The sequence below is a fragment of the Aplidium turbinatum genome, chromosome 3 (assembly GCF_918807975.1).
Source record: "Aplidium turbinatum chromosome 3, kaAplTurb1.1, whole genome shotgun sequence".
Classification (NCBI taxonomy): Eukaryota; Metazoa; Chordata; class Ascidiacea; order Aplousobranchia; family Polyclinidae; genus Aplidium; species Aplidium turbinatum.
Window position 1 is genome coordinate 6,918,770 of NC_137474.1, and position 22,427 is coordinate 6,941,196.

The 22,427-nt window shown below is 41.5% G+C and overlaps 2 protein-coding genes across 2 annotated transcripts; both read left to right on the forward strand.

The window, feature by feature from the left end:
- The first annotated feature begins 10,039 nt into the window (after nucleotides 1-10,039).
- On the forward strand, nucleotides 10,040-13,930 carry LOC145766158 (uncharacterized). Its single transcript, XM_082577813.1, has one exon. It carries the CDS (start codon nucleotides 10,040-10,042, stop codon nucleotides 13,928-13,930), a length of 3,891 nt encoding a protein of 1,296 aa, XP_082433939.1.
- A 3,513-nt stretch (nucleotides 13,931-17,443) lies between these two features.
- Nucleotides 17,444-22,354, forward strand: LOC145766159 (uncharacterized). Its single transcript, XM_082577814.1, has one exon. It carries the CDS (start codon nucleotides 17,444-17,446, stop codon nucleotides 22,352-22,354), a length of 4,911 nt encoding a protein of 1,636 aa, XP_082433940.1.
- The last annotated feature ends 73 nt before the right edge of the window (nucleotides 22,355-22,427 follow it).

The window sequence follows — 22,427 nt, forward strand, 5'->3', positions numbered from 1 at the left end:
TAATATAACGGCTATTTCTGTAGGCCAATTCCGCTTCAATTAGCGTTAGATTAGCTTGGTTTCTGCAACTTGTTCTCTACTCTCAATCTTTTCTTTACAGCCACAAAACATAGAATGTGAATGTTAAAAATGGACGCCATGATACTCCATTTACAATTGGTTTACGTTACCAATAACATGGCCTAGGTACCAGTTCCCATTTTTGTACAAAAATGAATAAATTTGTTTCTCCGTCTGGCCAAATCTCTAAATAAGCTGAAAAATAAACAATGTAAGTCTAGCTTCCACAACTTTCAGATTTGTGAGACTTTTTAAAGCAGGCTGCACTGCCGCGCACTAGAAATATTTCTTTTCTTGGAAGATTTAACGGCATAAAACCACTTGCGTAGATTTGTGATGTCATGTTAGTCACAAAATCAACAGGGTTTGTAAATATAAGTGCAAACATAAAAGCAATAGACTAAAATCTCTTCAGATGCCATGTGGAGTAGGCTACTGTAGTTGGTAAGCTAAGCACCCAGAACATGAGCTTGCTTTAATGTCCATTGACACAATATGTTGCGGATTCCAGCTTAGAGATCTCTAATTCTGGATCCGTCAATGACGATTTCGAATCTAAATCGTCACTGACTATCTCGAAAATCTACTTTTTTTTCAATTCAATTTAGTTTTGTCAGAATGCACATCAAATGATATTGTGAAAAAGAAATACAGTAACAAAACTAACAAATGGAAAAGGTGCCAAAACCTTAATGGTTTAAGTCGTGCATGAAAAGATCTCATTCTACGTATATGCATCGATAAATATAGTTAAAGTCATACTACAGGAAAAACCTGACTTGGCGATTTTCCACGTTCTTTGTGTTTAACATGCTACCATAAAACGGTTTTGAAAACAATTTGGCCCCATTGCGGTCTGACCACCATTGTGCGCGTGCTTTTGTCAGAGCTTTCGACACGGGAATGGGCGTGAGCAGCGAAGCGTGCGATTATACAGTCTACGTCACCAGCGACTAGCAATCAGCTGATCGGGCAAGAGTATTTACTGAGTGAGTTTCAAAATAATGGCAGATCTTGTTCTTCAAACAGTGAATCATCCTCTTTTACATAGATTCAACGTATTCAGGCCTTCAATCAATGTAAAATGAAAATGCAAAAAACAAGTTTTTTGAAGGCAAACTCCACAAAGGCATGTGAAACGATTTCAGCTAGGCAATTCAGAAGGCGTGGAGTAATCAGCATTTTTTACATGGATTCAACGTGTCCAACCCTTGAATCAATGTGAAAATTCTTGGAACGCAGCACGTCTAAGCTTTCCAACCTAACGCGCGACAAGACTTTTGATAGTGCTACTGCTAGTCGCTGGTGACGTAATTCTCGAGCAGTGTTTCCACTTTTTGGTTATTTTGCAAAAAAATAAATGAAACATTGGACTTTGCGCCTTGCCAGCGCCATTGAAAACAATATTTTTTCAGTAATTTTTTTATGAAATGTATTCTTAAATGTTCAGTGTACGTATTTTAAGAAAAATGTGAACACTATAATATAAACGACGACCTTTTAGAGTAGGCTACATGTTAATTGTCTGAGTACATGCATAAAAGCGAGACAAAGTCCAATTTGAAATTCTTCTGTTGCATTTTTCCAATTTGAAATTCTTCTGTTGCATATCGCGATTTCGGGTATTGAACGCTCTTCAGTACAACTTTTATCAACAGCATAGTACAGTAAAATTTACATTACGCATTTTAATGCTTAATTCCCGTTTGAAAATTTCATTTAGTATGCCTTTGTTTGTTTGTTTGTTTATCTTTATCCTGCATTGCGGGAAAGCGGACTTGAGCGCTATGCATCGGTGTACGCCTTCCGACATACACCTGACCCACGCTGCAGCCGACGGCAATGTCTGTTTCCGATTGTCTACTCTACTTATGACTTAAATTTGGTACTACCCATTACTCGAAATCGACCACTAGGAAGAGGCAATTATTGTAAAGTTTCTTGCCCAGAGAAACAACAGCAAGTGCGGGTGGCTGGAGTCGAACATGCAGGCTCTCGACTGCGAGCCCAACGCGCTAACCACTCGGCCACGGCTGCCGACTGCCGGCTGCCTTCAAGCACGGACACCAAACGTGATACTTTAAACCAGTGGCTCCCAACGCATGGGTCGCCTGATTATTTTTTGGGTCGTTTGTTTTTCAGTCATATTGTATTTTGGACGAAAAAATAACAATAAAAAAAAAACAACCTTGAAGAGATCGATCACAAAACTGGAAAATATAAACACAAGTCATAAAGCGTTTCATGTGGAGACATCGGAAAGCTTTGTAGCATGATCGTAGTGCAAGAAGTTTTAACAGTTTTCGTTTTTATTATTGTTATTATTATTAGTAAATGTAAACCCAACAAAAATTTCAGTCTCAAACATAAATTAACTTGCCAAAATTACGGGATATAGCCTACATTGTAACGTGCACTATATGATGTCACGAACGCTTTGTCGGACAAACCATGACAAAGTTTTCCACACGTTGAGCCACACGCAGTCTGATGTGGTAAAGCGCATCAAAGACAAATTTAGCCCCAAAGTGCTGAATGGACTCATTGCTTTCTCCACAGAGAGGCCTTCGCTGCAAAAAGGCTGTCTCAAGAGCTGCACGAAGTGTTGAATGATGTTGTGAAGAGTGTAAACTTCATCACAGTTAAACCACTAAATCGGCGTTTGTCTTCGTCTTTGTGCACTGACATGGATTCTGTATCTGATTATTAGGCTATCAAGCATTGCTGCTGCACACGGAAGTGCGATGGTTGTCACGAGGTAGTGTCCTGAAGCGAGTTTGTGATTTGTGGGAAGAAATTACTATCTTCCTGAGGTAACAGAACTGTGTGAGATTAGCCGAAAAGTTTTTGCAGGAAGATTTCAACGCAAAATTTGCTTACCTTGCCGATATATTTGACTCTCTGAATTCTCTAAATTTATCTATGCAAGGCAACGGTTACAGCGATTCATAGGCTTACTGCTGGAAAATTATACATAGCCTATTAGGCTATATACTATGGCATATAGTTATTACTCTTTAAAAGTTTAAAAATCTCTACAGCTTGTTTCTCGACAGCCGACTTGGCTGCCGAGAAACATAACGTTGATTGGATGGTCTGAATGGCTAGCGTGGAAGCTACACCGTTATGGTTAGCGAATCGTAACTGCTCGCTGTACTAGTGAGTGCTCAGCCTTGTGCTGATAGCCGGGAAGAACGCCCTTTTCTTCACATCTCTACAGCTTGTTTCACCCTAATAGGGGGGTCATCTTTAACTTTATCAACTTTAGATGTTAATTTTAGACAATAGCGTTGGTATCCACAAGAATCGTAGTTGTGGCCATGCGCACGCAAGCAAGAGCCTCGTTTTCAAGTAGATTTCGACTTTTGGTTTTAATATTGTTCATTGCCGAAAACGTACATTCGCAAATGTACCGTATGTACTTCCAAACATCGAGTGGAATACTAGTTCAGAACAACATCTTTTAAAAGAGGGAAATTCTCCTTGACACTAACTTCCAAAAGCTTGCAAATTTTCCATTTTCTGTGACAGCAAAAACGGATCGTTTTGAAGTTCACATAATTGGAGTTGAAGCTCTGGGGGCTGTGAACTAACTCTCACGCCCATGGGAAAATTTTTTGAACAAAGTGGTATTGGTATGCATCACAAAGGATCATTCACAAAGTTTTTTGTCAATTAGGGCAAAGTGGGGCGTGTTGTCACAGGGGCGTGTTGTCACAGCACGATTTCCATGTGATAACCCAAGCGTATAACTACGAGTTTTCAATGGAAGGCATAATTTTCAGTTCTCTTTCGTACAAGCAGTAAAGATTAATAAATTTGTCACCACAGCAGAAATTATGAGGAGTGCCATTGAATTGTGGGCAAAATCAGGTTTTATAACTAAACTAAAAAATGGTCTGGCAAACTAACGTATGATCATAACTGATCAGGAAAGATACCATTCGTTTGCTTTAAGCCTGCTCTTTTCATCATACCAAACAGATAAGACATGCAAGTAGAGATGTACACATGGTTGTTGAAACCACGTGATTTCATACCACGGGGCGTGTTGTCACAGCTGTGACTACACGCCCCATGGTGTGCATTTTTGATGTTAAGAAACATAAAAAAATATTTTTGCTTATACAACGAGGTAATATGCGTATTTGTTAAAATACAACGATTTTTTAGAAAAAAAAATTAATATTAGATAAATGATACACACACATATTCGATAGTGACTCATAATTCTCAAGATGACATTTTTATTGCTTTTGACAATGGGCATAAACGTTTTACCAATATGTTGTAAACAGTGTTGGGCGCGATAACTCATTTTTTCAGTTAAGCGATAACGATTATCGATAAACGAAAAATGCCTAAAGCGATAACGATAAACGATAAATCAAAAAAAAGTTAAGCGATAACGATAAACGATAAATTATCGTCGATAATGTCCGATAACAATAATTTTTTTTTTTTTTTCTTGATTAGCGCTGCCCCATCCCATGCAGCACAAACTGTTTTCATCAACATGCCGAAAAATCGAACATAATATACTGTAAAGGGACAACACTTTTTGTAAGTTATGCATAAATAGAATCGCAATAGCGGCAGTGGGTATCGAATCTTCAACCTCTTGATCCAGAATCAAACCACTGAGGTAACCGCCGTGCTTATAATTATACCTTCAGATACCAGTTGGATGCTTTTATCAATTGAGTTACACTGCCGCTTACGTGTAGTAGGCAAAATAATTAAATCAAATGAAAATACCATAAAAAATTCCAAACTTTGTATTTTGCTTTCTGCTTAAAGGGCTGTTTACAGCAAAGTCAGCAATAATTGAAAAAATTCCGAAAAACGCAAAATGCTTGAAAATTTATCAGTAATCATAAGCGTTATTGGTAGTAAAAATGTGCATACTGTGAAATCCATCAAGCTTGTCAAATTAGTCGTGTTTGTTTAAGAACAATAACATAATTATCGTAATTTACTGATAATTTCAGATAATTTTTTTTTGTTTTCTTTGTGAACACAATCATTAAAGCAATGGCAGAACGCTGAGTTGTTGAGATAAGAATTACAATGTAGGCACTGTATTAGTGGGAATAAAAATATTTGATTGAGGTAGGCTATGTCGCATAGGTAGGCTACAGTAAATGAGAAAGGTTATACTGTATTTAGCATAATTTTACCACGCAACTCGATCCGCCTATTGTTATGCAAAAACTACTACAAGATGCAAAAAAATGTGATGTTGGTCTGCATGTTAAATGCTTCAAGCAATATCATATTCCGCAATGACTTGTTTCAGTGATGTTGTGTTACTTTGCTAATTTTCATCTTCATATTTTTTGAACTTTCATTTCAATAAAATGCTCGATGACAATAATGACATGACAAGACATGAACAAGACATTTCCCATTCATCACTTTGAGCGATAAGTAAAATGTAATAACGCTTAAGCATTACGCACAAGAAACTTGTGAAATTTGATAACGGATTTGCCTAGCGTCTTATATATAGAACGGCTTTTTTCTCAAAAAGTGCAAACACAATTAGGAAAAAAATAATTGTGATATGTTTTTTAGGTCATAATTATGCAATTTTTAAATTTTCCGAAAATTTTTTTAAGTACTTTCACTTTTGGCACAAATGGGTTAACTTTATAAGTTCAATGGCACTTATGCATTCGGTTATTATTTTTGAATTAAAGTTATATCGCCAAGCTAGAAAAAAATCGATCTTACAGTCTATAACCGATCTTGTGTTGTCATTGTGTGTGAATTTTGTCTTTTAATCTGAGTTTGTGACGTAACCGCACGTCTCAAGGCAAGTTCTTGCAAATTTAGTTAATCTAATCATCTAAAGATTTAATGCGCTTAAAACAGTAAGTTTCATGTTTTGACGAGAGAGATTTTATTTTTTTACCACAATTACTAAAAACTAACACTTCCAACGAAAAAAGAAAACACAAGAATAAAATAGTTGATCGTGAGGTGGCGTGAAAGACCATGTTTCCGATGTAAAAGCGGCCTTGTATTGCGACACTTTCACAAACCACTTGCCAATTTCTTTCGCTTTGCTTCAAAGGAAGTTGTGCCGCCTGTGCGCTTACATTTTAATTGTAAAATTCACTCGCGATTGCCCATTGCAGCAAACCAACAAGAAACTTGTTGCATGCATTTCATTGCATTGCAATTTGCAACTCTAAAAATGATTGTGTTGTCAAGGCCGTCGCTGCAGGGGGGCGTGCCCCCTCTCCTGATAACGACCTGTGCACACACACTTCAGGCACTGAAAAAGAACTGGTTTTAATTTTAGTTTCATTAACTAGGTGGCTAGTAAAAATATTACTTTTCATGATCTTTCCACTTGTGTGTTGATCCAAAATAAAATTTATCGCCGATTAATTATTGGCGATAATCAAATATTGCCTTTGGCGATAACGATAAACGATAACCGAAAAAATAATTGAGCGATAACGATAAGCGATAAAAATTTATCGCCGATAATTATCGCCGATAAATTATCGCCGATAATGCCCATCACTGGTTGTCAATTAATTTCTTTGCATTTCGCATATTTTTTTATTCGTTCAGCCTGTATTAAAACCATTTTTTATTGGTTTCTGTCATATTTTAATCATAAAGCATGTGCAGAAATTTTGTGACAACACGCCCCGTGCTCTGTGACAACACGCCCCAGGGTGGGGCGTATGTTGTCACAGCCCATTTACTTGCATTAAACATGCATTTATGTAAAAACGAAATAATCTAGAAAAACTTTAGCTGTAGCTAAAAGAAGTCGAATGATACCTCTTTCAATTGCACTATCTAGCATCTCGATACCATTGGCACAGAACGAGATATATGCTGATTTGTAAAATTGTGACAACACGCCCCACTTTGCCCTACAATAATAAAGAAACAAAATTTGAAGTGATATTACTATAGATTAAAGCAAAACTGACTGTCAGTTTGCGGACCAATAAAACGGAGCTCGGGGGCCAAGTTTGGCCGCGAGCCTGCAGTTGGACTACGCTGTTCTAAATTATTATAAAACAAAAATGTCTTATCACGAGCTTAAAAGAATGTCTTATGAAGAGATTCAGCGTGTGATGAGAGGGAATGATGAGCTACAAAAGCGGTTCTTCCTTCAACACTTCAAACCGATTGATAGTGATGATGAGGATAGTGGATGTGAATCCGGCCGCCGAAGATGTGTTATCCCTCTAAATAGCTCAACCCTTAAAGGTGTTTTTGAAAGGTTTGACCTAAAAAATCTTTGAATGTGCAAAAGGTCTATGTTTGTCTACTACTACCATAGATGACTTGCTACTACTGTGTTCAACGTAGGCTAATATGCAGAATTGGATTAGGCTACTTTTTTAACGCGTAAAACATACAGTAGCCTAACCCAAATTTCTCATATTACTGCGACATGCCAGTAGGCTACTAGCCTACATACCAGCAAGCGGGGCCTGTAATTTTTGCATTGACGTTGGAGCGGTGTGGAGGTGACGAGTTTAGCTGGCTGGCAGTGACGTTCGGTGGCTTAAACCGTTGGGAAAGCGACTTGGATATATGCTGCAGCAAGGTAGTAGGCACGAAGGGCGTAACCGTCAGGCGAAACCCGAAGGCGCGTTGCCGAAGGCAACACTTCCAGCGGGGGTCTGGGGGGCCTCCCCCAGAAATTTTTGAAAAACACTTCCAATTTGGTGCGCTCTGAGAGCATTTCCAAAACAAATCAAAAATAAAAATCTGTCAAATTGTGCTTCGCCTATGTCGTGATCATACATCCGTTTAATGTTTAGAAGCCATGAACAATCTTAATTTTAACGTTGCAGGACCAAAATCCTGTGTTAGACATGGAATAATTGTTGTCTAAATGTTTAATTCGTCATGAATGTTCATTCTCAGATATTCAGTTAAGCCTACACTACAAAAACTAACACTTAGGCCTAAACATTACAACCGCAAGCAATTTGTACAAAAAGCTGGATAAGTTTGCCTCCTGCGTATAGAAGCTTAACAAACTAAATATTGCATCCGCACCTGAACGTTCATTGGCGAAGTAACGTTATATCAACGCTGTAAACAAGGCAAAGGCATGACTATGAAAGCTAGTACAGTAGGCTAAAGTACATGGCGAGGAGACATCAAAAAACAGCAACAAGCTTTTTGGCATTATGATGCTGTGCGTTTACCGTGACGAGATACTATTCTGACGAGTTAGTCTAGTCGCTCTAGCGAATGTACGCATTGACGTCACTGGGAAAGCACAACTAACCTACCATAACCATAACACATCTGATTGGCTAAGCAGCTGGTGACGTTTTGCAAAACGGGTGAGGATTGGTTAAAACGAAGGCGTTTTTTGACATCTTTGAATCTGGGAAAGCAAGTTTGATAGTTGCTTACCTGGAGCCTCAGTGATTGTTTCTGACAGAAGCGTTTGCGTCAATTGGCATTTATAGGCAAGACATGCGGTTTGGTGAGGACTTAGACTACTCACAAGCGTTACGAGTAATTCTAGTCACGAATACAGTAGCCTAATTTTCAAGTTAAAATAGACGTGATAAAAATAATAAGTTAAACCTAGAATTCAGTCATTATATTTTGCATAGTTTTTGCTAAGGTAAGCACTGTGTTAGATTTTCAACAGATCCTTGATAGGCCTGCCTTTCGTTTTACCGCATTACTCCCGTTAATTTGTGTATTCGCCACCTAGCGTCGTTTCCCCTTCATTGTTATGTTATCGCTCTTTGCAAATGGCAACACTCACCACGAGATTGTCTATGGAACTTTCGAGACGTTTTCGTTTTTGCTGCTAGTTTGCCAGCTAGCCGAACTTGTTAGTTACTGTAGTTTGTGACTGAAAGTTGATTGATTGATGTTTATGCTTTGTTAGCTGCTTCTCTGTTATGTACTTCTACAGGACTTAAGTTTGACAACTGCTATGGTAATACTTATTTGCGTGTAGGCTGAATTCCATATTTGCAGCTTGCTATCTCAAAGTTCAACTTACTGGTGAGCGTACTTGTGATGTAATAATGTTTTTTGTAGCTGAATGTTGACTGTCTACCGTAAACAAACGTAACGTATCTCTGATGTGCGTAAATTGTTGTTAGGCTAATACTTCAAACTTAAATATTGCAGAGTCAATCACTATAGAATCCTTCGCGTACAAGTGCATCATTTGGCATTACTGATCCGGTCATACTACCGGTACGTTCATTATTCTGAATTGTATGATTGATTGATTTGTGTCGTGAATTGTGGATTTATGTTTACTACTGAATTATTGACCAATAATTTGTCAGCCTAATGGAAATTAATTCTCGTAAACCGATCTTAACTAGGCCAAGTGAATTGCCACGTTTCTTTGTTTTTTAATGATTATTGACCTAGCGTTATGGTTGTACGGTACGGTAGCCTACGTAATAATTGTGTAAGGTAACATCGCGAATTTATTTATTCAGTGCGTCATTGGCCAACCTGTGGAACTTGTGTACCGTACAGTGGATTGAGAACTGTTTGTCAACAAATTTGGTACGTTTATCAGTTCGACTGTTGTGCTTGCTGAATTGTGACTAGTGTCTTATGTTGTGTTATTTCTTGACAGAAAAACCGTATAAACTTCATTGCTGCGAAGCAGTCATTGGAAACCGAGTGATTTCTTCAAGTTGGCGTGCTTTAACAGTTGCTCAGTCCTGCCGGGTGGATTAGGAAAATCGTGACGTCACCGGCGCAATTAACTACCGCACCCGTTGTGTTCGCGTCGCACACAACATCGTTTTTCAAATTTGGCATCAAAGCTTGACCATCTTTGAACTGAAGCTGATTTCGTCAATCGAACCGAACTGCTGATCTTCACCAACCTGACGATCAAATTTGCGTTTACTTACCTAGTTCCCATCAGTGTTACGTGACATCTCTCATTTGCTGAAGTTAGCTTATGCTGTTACGAAGCGGATTTGCATACACAGCTATGGATTCCAAAGCCGAAGCTATTCAACAAGCAGCTGATACTTTGAGAGACAGCTACAAGCGTGGTGAACAACTGATGAGCAAACGTGAAAACCTCACAGAAGTGCAGACTATCCTGTTAGAAATTGACAAAAATTATGCCTCTTTAATGGCGCTTTGTGTCGATGTCCCTGAGAATGAACAAATTCCAGGAGGCCTTTCAACTAAACGAGATTACATTCAAGGTAAAGAAGAATTTGCTGATAGAGTCAAACAGTGGTTCTCGGAATGCGAGAGGACAGACACTAAAACTCCTCCACTACGCTCACATCACTCGTCCTTGCGTACTCATTCCCATCGCTCCAAATCCGGAAGCATTCGGTCATCGAGTACAATGTATAGTTTGCGTCAACGTGAAGCACATGCCAAATTGGAACTAGCTCGTTTGACAAAAGAACAGAATGATGCCAGGCGACGAGAGGAAGAAGAACTAGTTCGCATGGAACAAGAGAAAGCTCGGTTGGAGCAGGATAAAGCTCGCTTTGAACGTGAGAGAGCCGAAGCTGAAGACCTGCGTCAAATTAAAGCTGCTGAAACTGAAGCCGCACTCTGGCAAGATGATTCTTCTTCGGTTATCAATATTGGATCAATGACACCCGTACGATTGCCACAGCAAACCTTCACTCACAAAGACACACACCTGGAACCTCTGCGTCACGGTGATGAGCGGCACAAACAAGAACCAACTGCAACATCTGCAAGAATGCCAGACCAAAAGGTAAATTACCCTTGTTATTATACTAGCCGACAACCTGATCTTTCAGAACGACTTCTACCTAAACCAGATGTTAAGAAATTCTTTGGTGACCCGCTCGATTTCTGGGCTTTCTGGCACCGTTTTAAGTCCCATATTTCTGATTGGTTGACACCCGACAGGAAGATGTCTTACCTCATGCAGCACTGCTGTGATGCAGTCTGTGAACAAATAAGGCACCTTGCCGACAGCAGCGAAGGTCACAACTGCTATGATGAAGCGTGGGAAGAATTGAAACGGAGGTATGGCCAACCACACGTTATTGCACATGCTTGCGAGGAACGCTTGAGAGCTGTTACCAGAATTTCTCACCACGAACCCGAACAATTGGAGAAGTTGTCCGTCCTGTTAAAAAGATGTTGTTCATCATTGAGCTCAAACACCGAAACCTCGAACTTGGATACCGTGCAGTTTATCACCTGCCTTGCGAATAAGCTGCCAGTGTCTTTGAAAGAAAAGTGGGTAATTGAAGCTCTGAAAATCAATGATGACACTGGAAAAGTGGCTGGATTCCAACACTTTGCTGACTTCATAACGAACGAATCTAGGATTGCCAATTCAATCTATGGCGTGAAACTCTTTTCATCAAATGTCGACAAACTTAACAAGCCTGACACCAAAGGGAAACAAAAGGCTTCACTGTTTAACGTAGTGACAAAACCTACTGAAAGATCTGGACAGCTCCGAATTGGCAACAAGCGACTCATACAATGTATCCTGTGCGATAATACACATTATTTGCAACACTGCAAAGAGTTCAAAGCCCAATCCGTCACTGAACGGGAGCAATTTGTAAGGAAGAACAAATTGTGCTTAAACTGTCTTGGACCAGATCACATACGTGCCGACTGCAGAAGCCGAGGTAAATGCACTGAATGCGGAAGCTCATCACATCATTCTCTCTTACATCGGTATCTGGTCACAACTGGAGAACAAATCCAGAGACGACACCCCAACCCCATTGCTAATAGAAGAAATGATAGCCAGCCAGATGATCCCGTAAGAAGACCATCAGAAAGGAACACAAATGAAGTTGTAGAAACCTTCCATTCCAGAACCAGCAACTCGGCAACTTACTTGGACATCGTTCCCGTACGTGTGACAGGAGAAGGAAAGGTAATACATACTTATGCTCTCCTAGATTCTGGTTCAAACCGCACCTTTTGTGAACAAAAACTTGTAGAGATGCTTGAACTGAAACCTGAGCCATCTGGTGACTTCCAGGTGCAAACACTGTCTTCGAGTGGACCATATTCCTTCAGTTCTTCAACTGTAGCGTTGACAGTTCTACCAGTAGTTGGCGGCGAAGTGCAAGAACTGACAGATGTGATCGTCGTTGACAAGATACCTACCAAGCCAACTCCAGCGCCTTCTCTGGAGTATCTGCAAACGCACAAGCACCTCCAAGGCATTGACTTGAAGCAATTGGGCCATGGTACAGTTACACTGTTGATCGGAAATGATCACGCTGTCGCCCACCGATGCATTGAAAGCCGCTTTGCACCTAATCCGAAACAAGGACCTGATGCAGTCAGGACACCTTTAGGCTGGTTGCTTAGAGGTACTCGACCAAAGGAGACAGGTTTAGGTAATTTCGGTGCTGAATCTGACATTTCAAATTTTCTTGTCCGTGACACGAAGCAGAACCCTGCTGACCAAGCATCAAGGGGCATGACGGCCAAAGCCTTGATGCATTCTGGGATGTGGCTCAATGGCCCAGATTTTCTGAGGAAACCCCCAGAAGAATGGCCCAATCAAACTGCTCAGAAACCACAATCTGAAGATATCATTGCTGCTTACAAACCAAAGAGGAAAATCGAAACCTTTACTGCTTCTACGACTGAAAGCCAAGGAACCAACAGGTTAATCTCCTACTTCTCATCTCTGCGCCGACTGAAACTATCAGTAGCTTGGTTCCTGAGATTCAAATCGTACTTACTGATGCGCATGAAGAAAGAAACCCAGATTACACTGAAAGGACCAATCAGTGTGCCAGAACTTGATGAGGCAGAAATTGAGTTAATCAAATACGAGCAGCGTCAGAGTTTTCCAGCCTGGATCAAATCTCTATCCAAAGGAAAACATCCAAACATGCCCAAAGCCAAGAGGATCCCACTCGAAAAACTCAGCCCTATCCTAATGAAAGATGTTCTACGTGTTGGCGGAAGAATCGACAGATCCGACTTACCGTTCGAAACGCGACATCCTGCTATCATAGCTCCAGAGCGCCACTTAACGGACTTGATAATTGAACATTGTCATACCAACGAATCGAAGCACATGGGTGAAAGCCATACACTGAACAATATTAACCGAAAATACTGGATAGTTAATGCCAAAGTTGCGGTTAAAAGGGTACTTGCAAGATGCCTGCCTTGCCGGCGAAGGACCGCAAAACCTAGACAACAGCTCATGGCAGAACTGCCAGAAGCAAGGTTACAAATGTCACAGCCACCATTCTCACAGACTGGCGTTGACTTTTTTGGGCCGCTAAATGTCCGAAACAGACGAAGTGACATTAAGAGATACGGCTGCCTTTTCACATGTCTCACAACTAGAGCCATTCACTTGGAAGTGGCACCAGACCTGACAACTGGCGCATTCATAAATGCCCTACGGCGTTTCATAGCTCGCAGAGGCCCCATCAAGAAAATCTTCTCTGACAATGGAACCAACTTTGTGGGTTGTGAAAGAATCTTGAAGCAAGCCATCGATGAGTGGAATCAGAATCAGATCCACCAGAGCCTTCGACAACAAGGAATAGAATGGTCATTCAACCCCCCAACAGCCAGCCATATGGGCGGAGCCTGGGAGAGAATGATTCGCACAGTACGTCAAATTCTTATGAACATCTTACCAAAACAACCACTCGATGATGACACATTGCACACATTACTTCTTGAAGTAGAAGACATCGTCAATTCAAGACCACTCACCGATGTGAAACTGGAAGTTGATGGCGACTTACCCCTGACACCTAACCACTTGTTGAAGTTGAATTCTTCATCGAATTTACCGCCAATGTTAAGCTGCGACAGAGATGGCTACCGACCAAGTGATCGATACCGCCATGTGCAGTTTCTGGCAGACACCTTTTAGAAGCAGTGGGTTAAGGAATACCCACGATCTGTGATGTCAAGAGCAAAGTGGCTTCACAGAAAGGAGAATATCCGAAGAGGTGATATCGTCCTTTTGATTGATGACTCTGCTCCCAGACAACGATGGCCACTAGGCAGAGTAATTGAAACATTTCCTGATCGTCACGGCGTTGTTCGTTCCGTAGAAGTGAAGACTGCAACCGGATCTCTGAAGAGACCAATATCCAAACTTTGTGTAATTGTCCAAAGGGAAGAAGATGATCCAGATGAAGATGAGACACCAATAGACACCGTTGAGATTTTGCTGGAAGATCAGAGCGATGAGGAAGAGACTGAACTGTTACATGACAATAGACTGTTGAAAAACTTTTATTCATGAAAAGAACGAGCCAGTTTGGCCCTTCTTTGGCCCGGGAGTGTTAGATTTTCAACAGATCCTTGATAGGCCTGCCTTTCGTTTTACCGCATTACTCCCGTTAATTTGTGTATTCGCCACCTAGCGTCGTTTCCCCTTCATTGTTATGTTATCGCTCTTTGCAAATGGCAACACTCACCACGAGATTGTCTATGGAACTTTCGAGACGTTTTCGTTTTTGCTGCTAGTTTGCCAGCTAGCCGAACTTGTTAGTTACTGTAGTTTGTGACTGAAAGTTGATTGATTGATGTTTATGCTTTGTTAGCTGCTTCTCTGTTATGTACTTCTACAGGACTTAAGTTTGACAACTGCTATGGTAATACTTATTTGCGTGTAGGCTGAATTCCATATTTGCAGCTTGCTATCTCAAAGTTCAACTTACTGGTGAGCGTACTTGTGATGTAATAATGTTTTTTGTAGCTGAATGTTGACTGTCTACCGTAAACAAACGTAACGTATCTCTGATGTGCGTAAATTGTTGTTAGGCTAATACTTCAAACTTAAATATTGCAGAGTCAATCACTATAGAATCCTTCGCGTACAAGTGCATCATTTGGCATTACTGATCCGGTCATACTACCGGTACGTTCATTATTCTGAATTGTATGATTGATTGATTTGTGTCGTGAATTGTGGATTTATGTTTACTACTGAATTATTGACCAATAATTTGTCAGCCTAATGGAAATTAATTCTCGTAAACCGATCTTAACTAGGCCAAGTGAATTGCCACGTTTCTTTGTTTTTTAATGATTATTGACCTAGCGTTATGGTTGTACGGTACGGTAGCCTACGTAATAATTGTGTAAGGTAACATCGCGAATTTATTTATTCAGTGCGTCATTGGCCAACCTGTGGAACTTGTGTACCGTACAGTGGATTGAGAACTGTTTGTCAACAAATTTGGTACGTTTATCAGTTCGACTGTTGTGCTTGCTGAATTGTGACTAGTGTCTTATGTTGTGTTATTTCTTGACAGAAAAACCGTATAAACTTCATTGCTGCGAAGCAGTCATTGGAAACCGAGTGATTTCTTCAAGTTGGCGTGCTTTAACAGTTGCTCAGTCCTGCCGGGTGGATTAGGAAAATCGTGACGTCACCGGCGCAATTAACTACCGCACCCGTTGTGTTCGCGTCGCACACAACACACTGCTTTCCTTGCTTTCCCTCACCGATCGTCACTACTGGCTGGGGTCTTACAATTATCGCTTTATCGACGTAACTTTATATCAAAGCACACTTGATAGGCCTATCTGCAAGACATAACTTCCCTGGATATAATTGGATTTCTGCAAGATGATGATGTTGTTTTTGCTTGTTTGTTTTTGTCATTGCTTCGTGTCGTCAAGTTGTAACTACCGGTAGGCTACTGTATTTTGTGAGTCGTGCAGGGCCTGGTGCATTACGCTTGAAATGGCTTTTCCCGTGGTAGGATTTCTTAGTGGGGTTTTCTTTGCATGCCTTGCTCTTCTTTGCAATGATCTAAACGCATCAAGATGTGTTCCCCTCACCACCATCAGCACTCTTGATAACGCACCATGGCCGATCTTCATAGCAAGTGTCTATTTATACAAATCTTCAAAGTATCAGCTAAAGCTATATGGGCTAATAAAGCTATTGTCTAAATATATTATGTTGTTGTTGTTTTTTATTTTTGTTTGTAACATTTTCTTTTTTTTATTTCCCTTTCTATCTTACACTTTTCTGAAGGGTTTGCGACCGTGCCAAATTTCTTTCAATTTAACAACTTAACCTATGTTAGATTTTCAACAGGTCCTTGATAGGCCTGCCTTTCGTTTTACCGCATTACTCCCGTTAATTTGTGTATTCGCCACCTAGCGTCGTTTCCCCTTCATTGTTATGTTATCGCTCTTTGCAAATGGCAACACTCACCACGAGATTGTCTATGGAACTTTCGAGACGTTTTCGTTTTTGCTGCTAGTTTGCCAGCTAGCCGAACTTGTTAGTTACTGTAGTTTGTGACTGAAAGTTGATTGATTGATGTTTATGCTTTGTTAGCTGCTTCTCTGTTATGTACTTCTACAGGACTTAAGTTTGACAACTGCTATGGTAATACTTATTTGCGTGTAGGCTGAATTCCATATTTGCAGCTTGCTATCTCAAAGTTCAACTTACTGGTGAGCGTACTTGTGATGTAATAATGTTTTTTGTAGCTGAATGTTGACTGTCTACCGTAAACAAACGTAACGTATCTCTGATGTGCGTAAATTGTTGTTAGGCTAATACTTCAAACTTAAATATTGCAGAGTCAATCACTATAGAATCCTTCGCGTACAAGTGCATCATTTGGCATTACTGATCCGGTCATACTACCGGTACGTTCATTATTCTGAATTGTATGATTGATTGATTTGTGTCGTGAATTGTGAATTTATGTTTACTACTGAATTATTGACCAATAATTTGTCAGCCTAATGGAAATTAATTCTCGTAAACCGATCTTAACTAGGCCAAGTGAATTGCCACGTTTCTTTGTTTTTTAATGATTATTGACCTAGCGTTATGGTTGTACGGTACGGTAGCCTACGTAATAATTGTGTAAGGTAACATCGCGAATTTATTTATTCAGTGCGTCATTGGCCAACCTGTGGAACTTGTGTACCGTACAGTGGATTGAGAACTGTTTGTCAACAAATTTGGTACGTTTATCAGTTCGACTGTTGTGCTTGCTGAATTGTGACTAGTGTCTTATGTTGTGTTATTTCTTGACAGAAAAACCGTATAAACTTCATTGCTGCGAAGCAGTCATTGGAAACCGAGTGATTTCTTCAAGTTGGCGTGCTTTAACAGTTGCTCAGTCCTGCCGGGTGGATTAGGAAAATCGTGACGTCACCGGCGCAATTAACTACCGCACCCGTTGTGTTCGCGTCGCACACAACATCGTTTTTCAAATTTGACATTAAAGCTTGACCATCTTTGAACTGAAGCTGATTTCGTCAATTGAACCGAACTGCTGATCTTCACCAACCTGACGATCAAATTTGCGTTTACTTACCTAGTTCCCATCAGTGTTACGTGACATCTCTCATTTGCTGAAGTTAGCTTATGCTGTTACGAAGCGGATTTGCATACACAGCTATGGATTCCAAAGCCGAAGCTATTCAACAAGCAGCTGATACTTTGAGAGACAGCTACAAGCGTGGTGAACAACTGATGAGCAAACGTGAAAACCTCACAGAAGTACAGACTATTCTGTTAGAAATTGACAAAAATTATGCCTCTTTAATGGCGCTTTGTATCGATGTCCCTGACAATGAACAAATTCCAGGAGGTCTTTCGACCAAACGGGATTACATTCAAGGTAAAGAAGAATTTGCTGATAGAGCCAAACAGTGGTTCACGGAATGCGAGAGGACAGACACTAAAACTTCTCCACTACGCTCACATCACTCGTCTTTGCGTACCCATTCTCACCGCTCCAAATCCGGAAGCATTCGGTCATCGAGTACAACGTACAGTTTGCGTCAACGTGAAGCACATGCCAAATTGGAACTAGCTCGTTTGACAAAAGAACAGAATGATGCCAGGCGACGAGAGGAAGAAGAACTAGTTCGCATGGAACAGGATAAAGCTCGCTTGTTCGCTCAGATGGAACAGGATAAAGCTCGCTTGTTCGCTCAGTTGGAACAGGATAAAGCTCGGTTGGAGCAGGATAAAGCTCGCTTTGAACGTGAGAGAGCCGAAGCTGAAGACCTGCGTCAAATTAAAGCTGCCGAAACTGAAGCCGCACTCTGGCAAGATGATTCTTCTTCGGTTATCAATATTGGATCAATGACACCCGTACGATTGCCACAGCAAACCTTCACTCACAAAGACACACACCTGGAACCTCTGCGTCACGGTGATGAGCGGCACAAACAAGAACCAACTGCAACATCTGCAAGAATGCCAGACCAAAAGGTAAATTACCCTTGTTATTATACTAGCCGACAACCTGATCTTTCAGAACGACTTCTACCTAAACCAGATGTTAAGAAATTCTTTGGTGACCCACTCGATTTCTGGGCTTTCTGGCACCGTTTTAAGTCCCATATTTCTGATTGGTTGACACCCGACAGGAAGATGTCTTACCTCATGCAGCACTGCTGTGATGCAGTCTGTGAACAAATAAGGCACCTTGCCGATAGCAGCGAAGGTCACAACTGCTATGATGAAGCGTGGGAAGAATTAAAACGGAGGTATGGCCAACCACACGTTATTGCGCATGCTTGCGAGGAACGCTTGAGAGCTGTTACCAGAATTTCTCACCACGAACCCGAACAATTGGAGAAGTTGTCCGTCCTGTTGAAAAGATGTTGTTCATCATTGAGCTCAAACACCGAAGCTTCGAACTTGGATACCGTGCAGTTTATCACCTGCCTTGCAAATAAGCTGCCAGCGTCTCTGAAAGAAAAGTGGGTAATTGAAGCTCTGAAAATCAATGACGACACTGGAAAAGTGGCTGGATTCCAACATTTTGCTGACTTCATAACGAACGAATCTAGGATTGCCAATTCAATCTATGGCGTGAAACTTTTTTCATCAAATGTCGACAAACTTAACAAGCCTGACACCAAAGGGAAACAAAAGGCTTCACTGTTTAACGTAGTGACAAAACCTACTGAACGATCCGGACAGCTCCGAATTGGCAACAAGCGACTCATACAATGTATCCTGTGCGATAGTACACATTATTTGCAACACTGCAAAGAGTTCAAAGCCAAATCCGTCACTGAACGTGAGCAATTTGTAAGGAACAACAAATTGTGCTTAAACTGTCTTGGACCAGATCACATACGTGCCGACTGCAGAAGCCGAGGTAAATGCACTGAATGCGGAAGCTCATCACATCATTCTCTTTTACATCGGTATCTGGTCACAATTGGAGAACAAATCCAGAGACGACACCCTAATCCCATTGCTAATAGAAGAAATGATAGCCAGCCAGATGATCCCGTAAGAAGACCATCAGAAAGGAACACAAATAAAGTTGTAGAAACCTTCCATTCCAGAACAAGCAACTCGGCAACTTACTTGGACATCGTTCCCGTACGTGTGACAGGAGAAGGAAAGGTAATACATACTTATGCTCTCCTAGATTCTGGTTCAAACCGCACGTTTTGTGAACAAAAACTTGTAGAGATGCTTGAACTGAAACCTGAGCCATCTGGTGACTTCCAGGTGCAAACACTGTCTTCGAGTGGACCATATTCCTTTAATTCTTCAACTGTATCGTTGAAAGTTCTACCAGTAGTTGGCGGCGAAGTGCAAGAACTGACAGATGTGATCGTCGTTGACAAGATACCTACCAAGCCAACTCCAGCGCCTTCTCCGGAGTATCTGCAAACGCACAAGCACCTCCAAGGCATTGACTTGAAGCAACTGGACCATGGTACAGTTACACTGTTGATCGGAAATGATCATGCTGTCGCCCACCGATGCATTGAAAGCCGCTTTGCACCTAACCCGAAGCAAGGACCTGATGCAGTCAGGACACCCTTAGGCTGGTTGCTTAGAGGTACTCGTCCGAAGGAGAAAGGCTTAGGCAATTTCGATACTGAATCCGACATTTCAAATTTTCTTGTCCGTGGCATGAAGTGGCCCACCGATGTAGAAGACTTATCCGATTTAATAATTACTGATGAAGGAGAAACGTTTTCTCCAACAGCTGACACCGACCTTTATGATAAGGAAGGTCTAATGAATCTGCTACGAACCCACAAGGAACTGCTAGAATTTGGGTTTAATTTCTCGAGGGAAGATCCCATAGCTTATGACATGATGTCTCGTCATCTCGAACATGTAGACGGCCATTATCGCTTACCATTGCTATGGCGTAATGACACCGTCGAGCTTCCAGACAGCCGTGACATGGCTCTACGACAACTGGATAGCCTGAAGAAACGCCTACAACGTGACAGCGCTCTTCATGAAAGGTATGCAACACAAATGCAAATCACCTTGGACAAGGGCTATGCTGAGATCATTCCTCAAGACGAAGTCAACAATGACTGCCGCAAGTGGTACATACCTCACCATCCTGTACTTAACCCAAAGAAACCAGACAAACTTCGTATAGTCTACGACTGCGCTGCAACGTCATGCGGAAGGTCACTAAACGACTTTCTGATGAAAGGCCCAGATCTCATGAACTCTCTTGTTGGCGTCCTGCTGAGATTCCGCAAAGGACGTATAGCCATAATTTCAGACGTGGAGGCAATGTTTTACCAAGTCAGGATCTCACCGCGTGACCGCGATGCCATGAGATTCTTTTGGTGGCCAAACGGAGACCTATCCAAAGATCCTTCGGCTTATCGGATGAAAGTGCACATTTTCGGTGCAAAGTCGTCCCCCAGTTGTGCAACATTTTGCTTGCGCGAAACTGCTAGAGAGCACGGGAAGTACTTCGACCCGCATATTGCTGAAGTGGTGATGAAAAATTTCTACGTTGATGACTGCTTAGTGACCGTTGAAAGCGAAGAAGCAGGAATCAAATTGGTCCATGATTTACGAAAGCTTCTCGGTATGGGTGGCTTCAGACTAACAAAGTGGTTATCCACCAGTGAGAAGCTAATGAAGATGCTCCCCGATGAAGAAAAATCAAAGGCAATGCTTAACTTGTTGCCCTCAGAAAGCCCAAGAGAGCGCGTCTTGGGTATAAACTGGGACGTTACAAGCGATGAGTTCCAGTTCACAGTTGACTTACCAGAAGATCCACCAACAAAGAGGAAGATGCTGTCTATAACCAACTCCCTCTATGACCCACTTGGATTTGTCTCACCTGTCATACTTGAGGCAAGGCTCATTTACAGCGATGTTTGCCAGAAGAAGCTGGGATGGGATGAGGCGGTCGATGAATCTAATCTGAATAGATGGATTGCCTGGAGGAACAGTTTGCTCCACCTGAGAGACATCAGGATTCCTCGTTGCTACAAGCTGAAAGTCAGCGGCCCGCCTCCTCAAGTGCAGCTTCACTTTTTTTCTGACGCCTCTTCAGTTGCCCGGGGTGCAGTTTGCTACCTGCGATCCATACTACCTGACTCGAGCGTAATCTGTAGTCTTGTGATGGGGAAATCACTTCTTCCAGGTCCGGGCAGACATACGATTCCACGCCTTGAACTGGAAGCGGCATTGGATGCTGTTAATCTCTCCCGTGTTGTGAAGCAAGAGTTAGAGTTACCTGATTGTCCATGTTTATATTGGACAGACTCTATGATTGTGCTGCAGAGCCTGCTGGCTGACAGCAAAAGGTTTTCTACCTTTTCACGAAACCGATTGCAAAAAATCTTGAACCATACCAAAGTGTATGATTGGCATCATGTCGACACGAAGCAGAACCCTGCTGACCAAGCTTCAAGGGGCATGACGGCCAAAGCCTTGATGAATTCTGGGATGTGGCTCAATGGTCCAGATTTTCTGAGGAAACCTCCAGAAGAATGGCCCAATCAAACTGCTCAGAAACCACAATTTGAAGATATCTTTGCTGCTTACAAACCAAAGAGGAAAATCGAAACCTTTACCATTTCTACAACTGAAAGCCAAGGAACAAACAGGCTAATCTCCTACTTCTCATCTCTGCGCCGACTGAAACTATCAGTAGCCTGGTTCCTGAGATTCAAATCGTACTTACTGATGCGCATGAAGAACGAAACCCAGATTACACTGAAAGGACCAATCAGTGTGCCAGAACTTGATGAGGCAGAAATTGAGTTAATCAAATACGAGCAGCGTCAGAGTTTTCCAGCCTGGATCAAATCTCTATCCAAAGGAAAACATCCAAACATGCCCAAAGCCAAGAGGATCCCACTCGAAAAACTCAGCCCTGTCCTAATGAAAGATGTTCTACGTGTTGGCGGAAGAATCGACAGATCCGACTTACCGTTCGAAACGCGACATCCTGCTATCATAGCTCCAGAGCGCCACTTAACGGACTTGATAATTGAACATTGTCATACCAACGAATCGAAGCACATGGGTGAAAGCCATACACTGAACAATATTAACCGATAATACTGGATAGTTAATGCCAAAGTTGCGGTTAAAAGGGTACTTGCAAGATGCCTGCCTTGCCGGCGAAGGACCG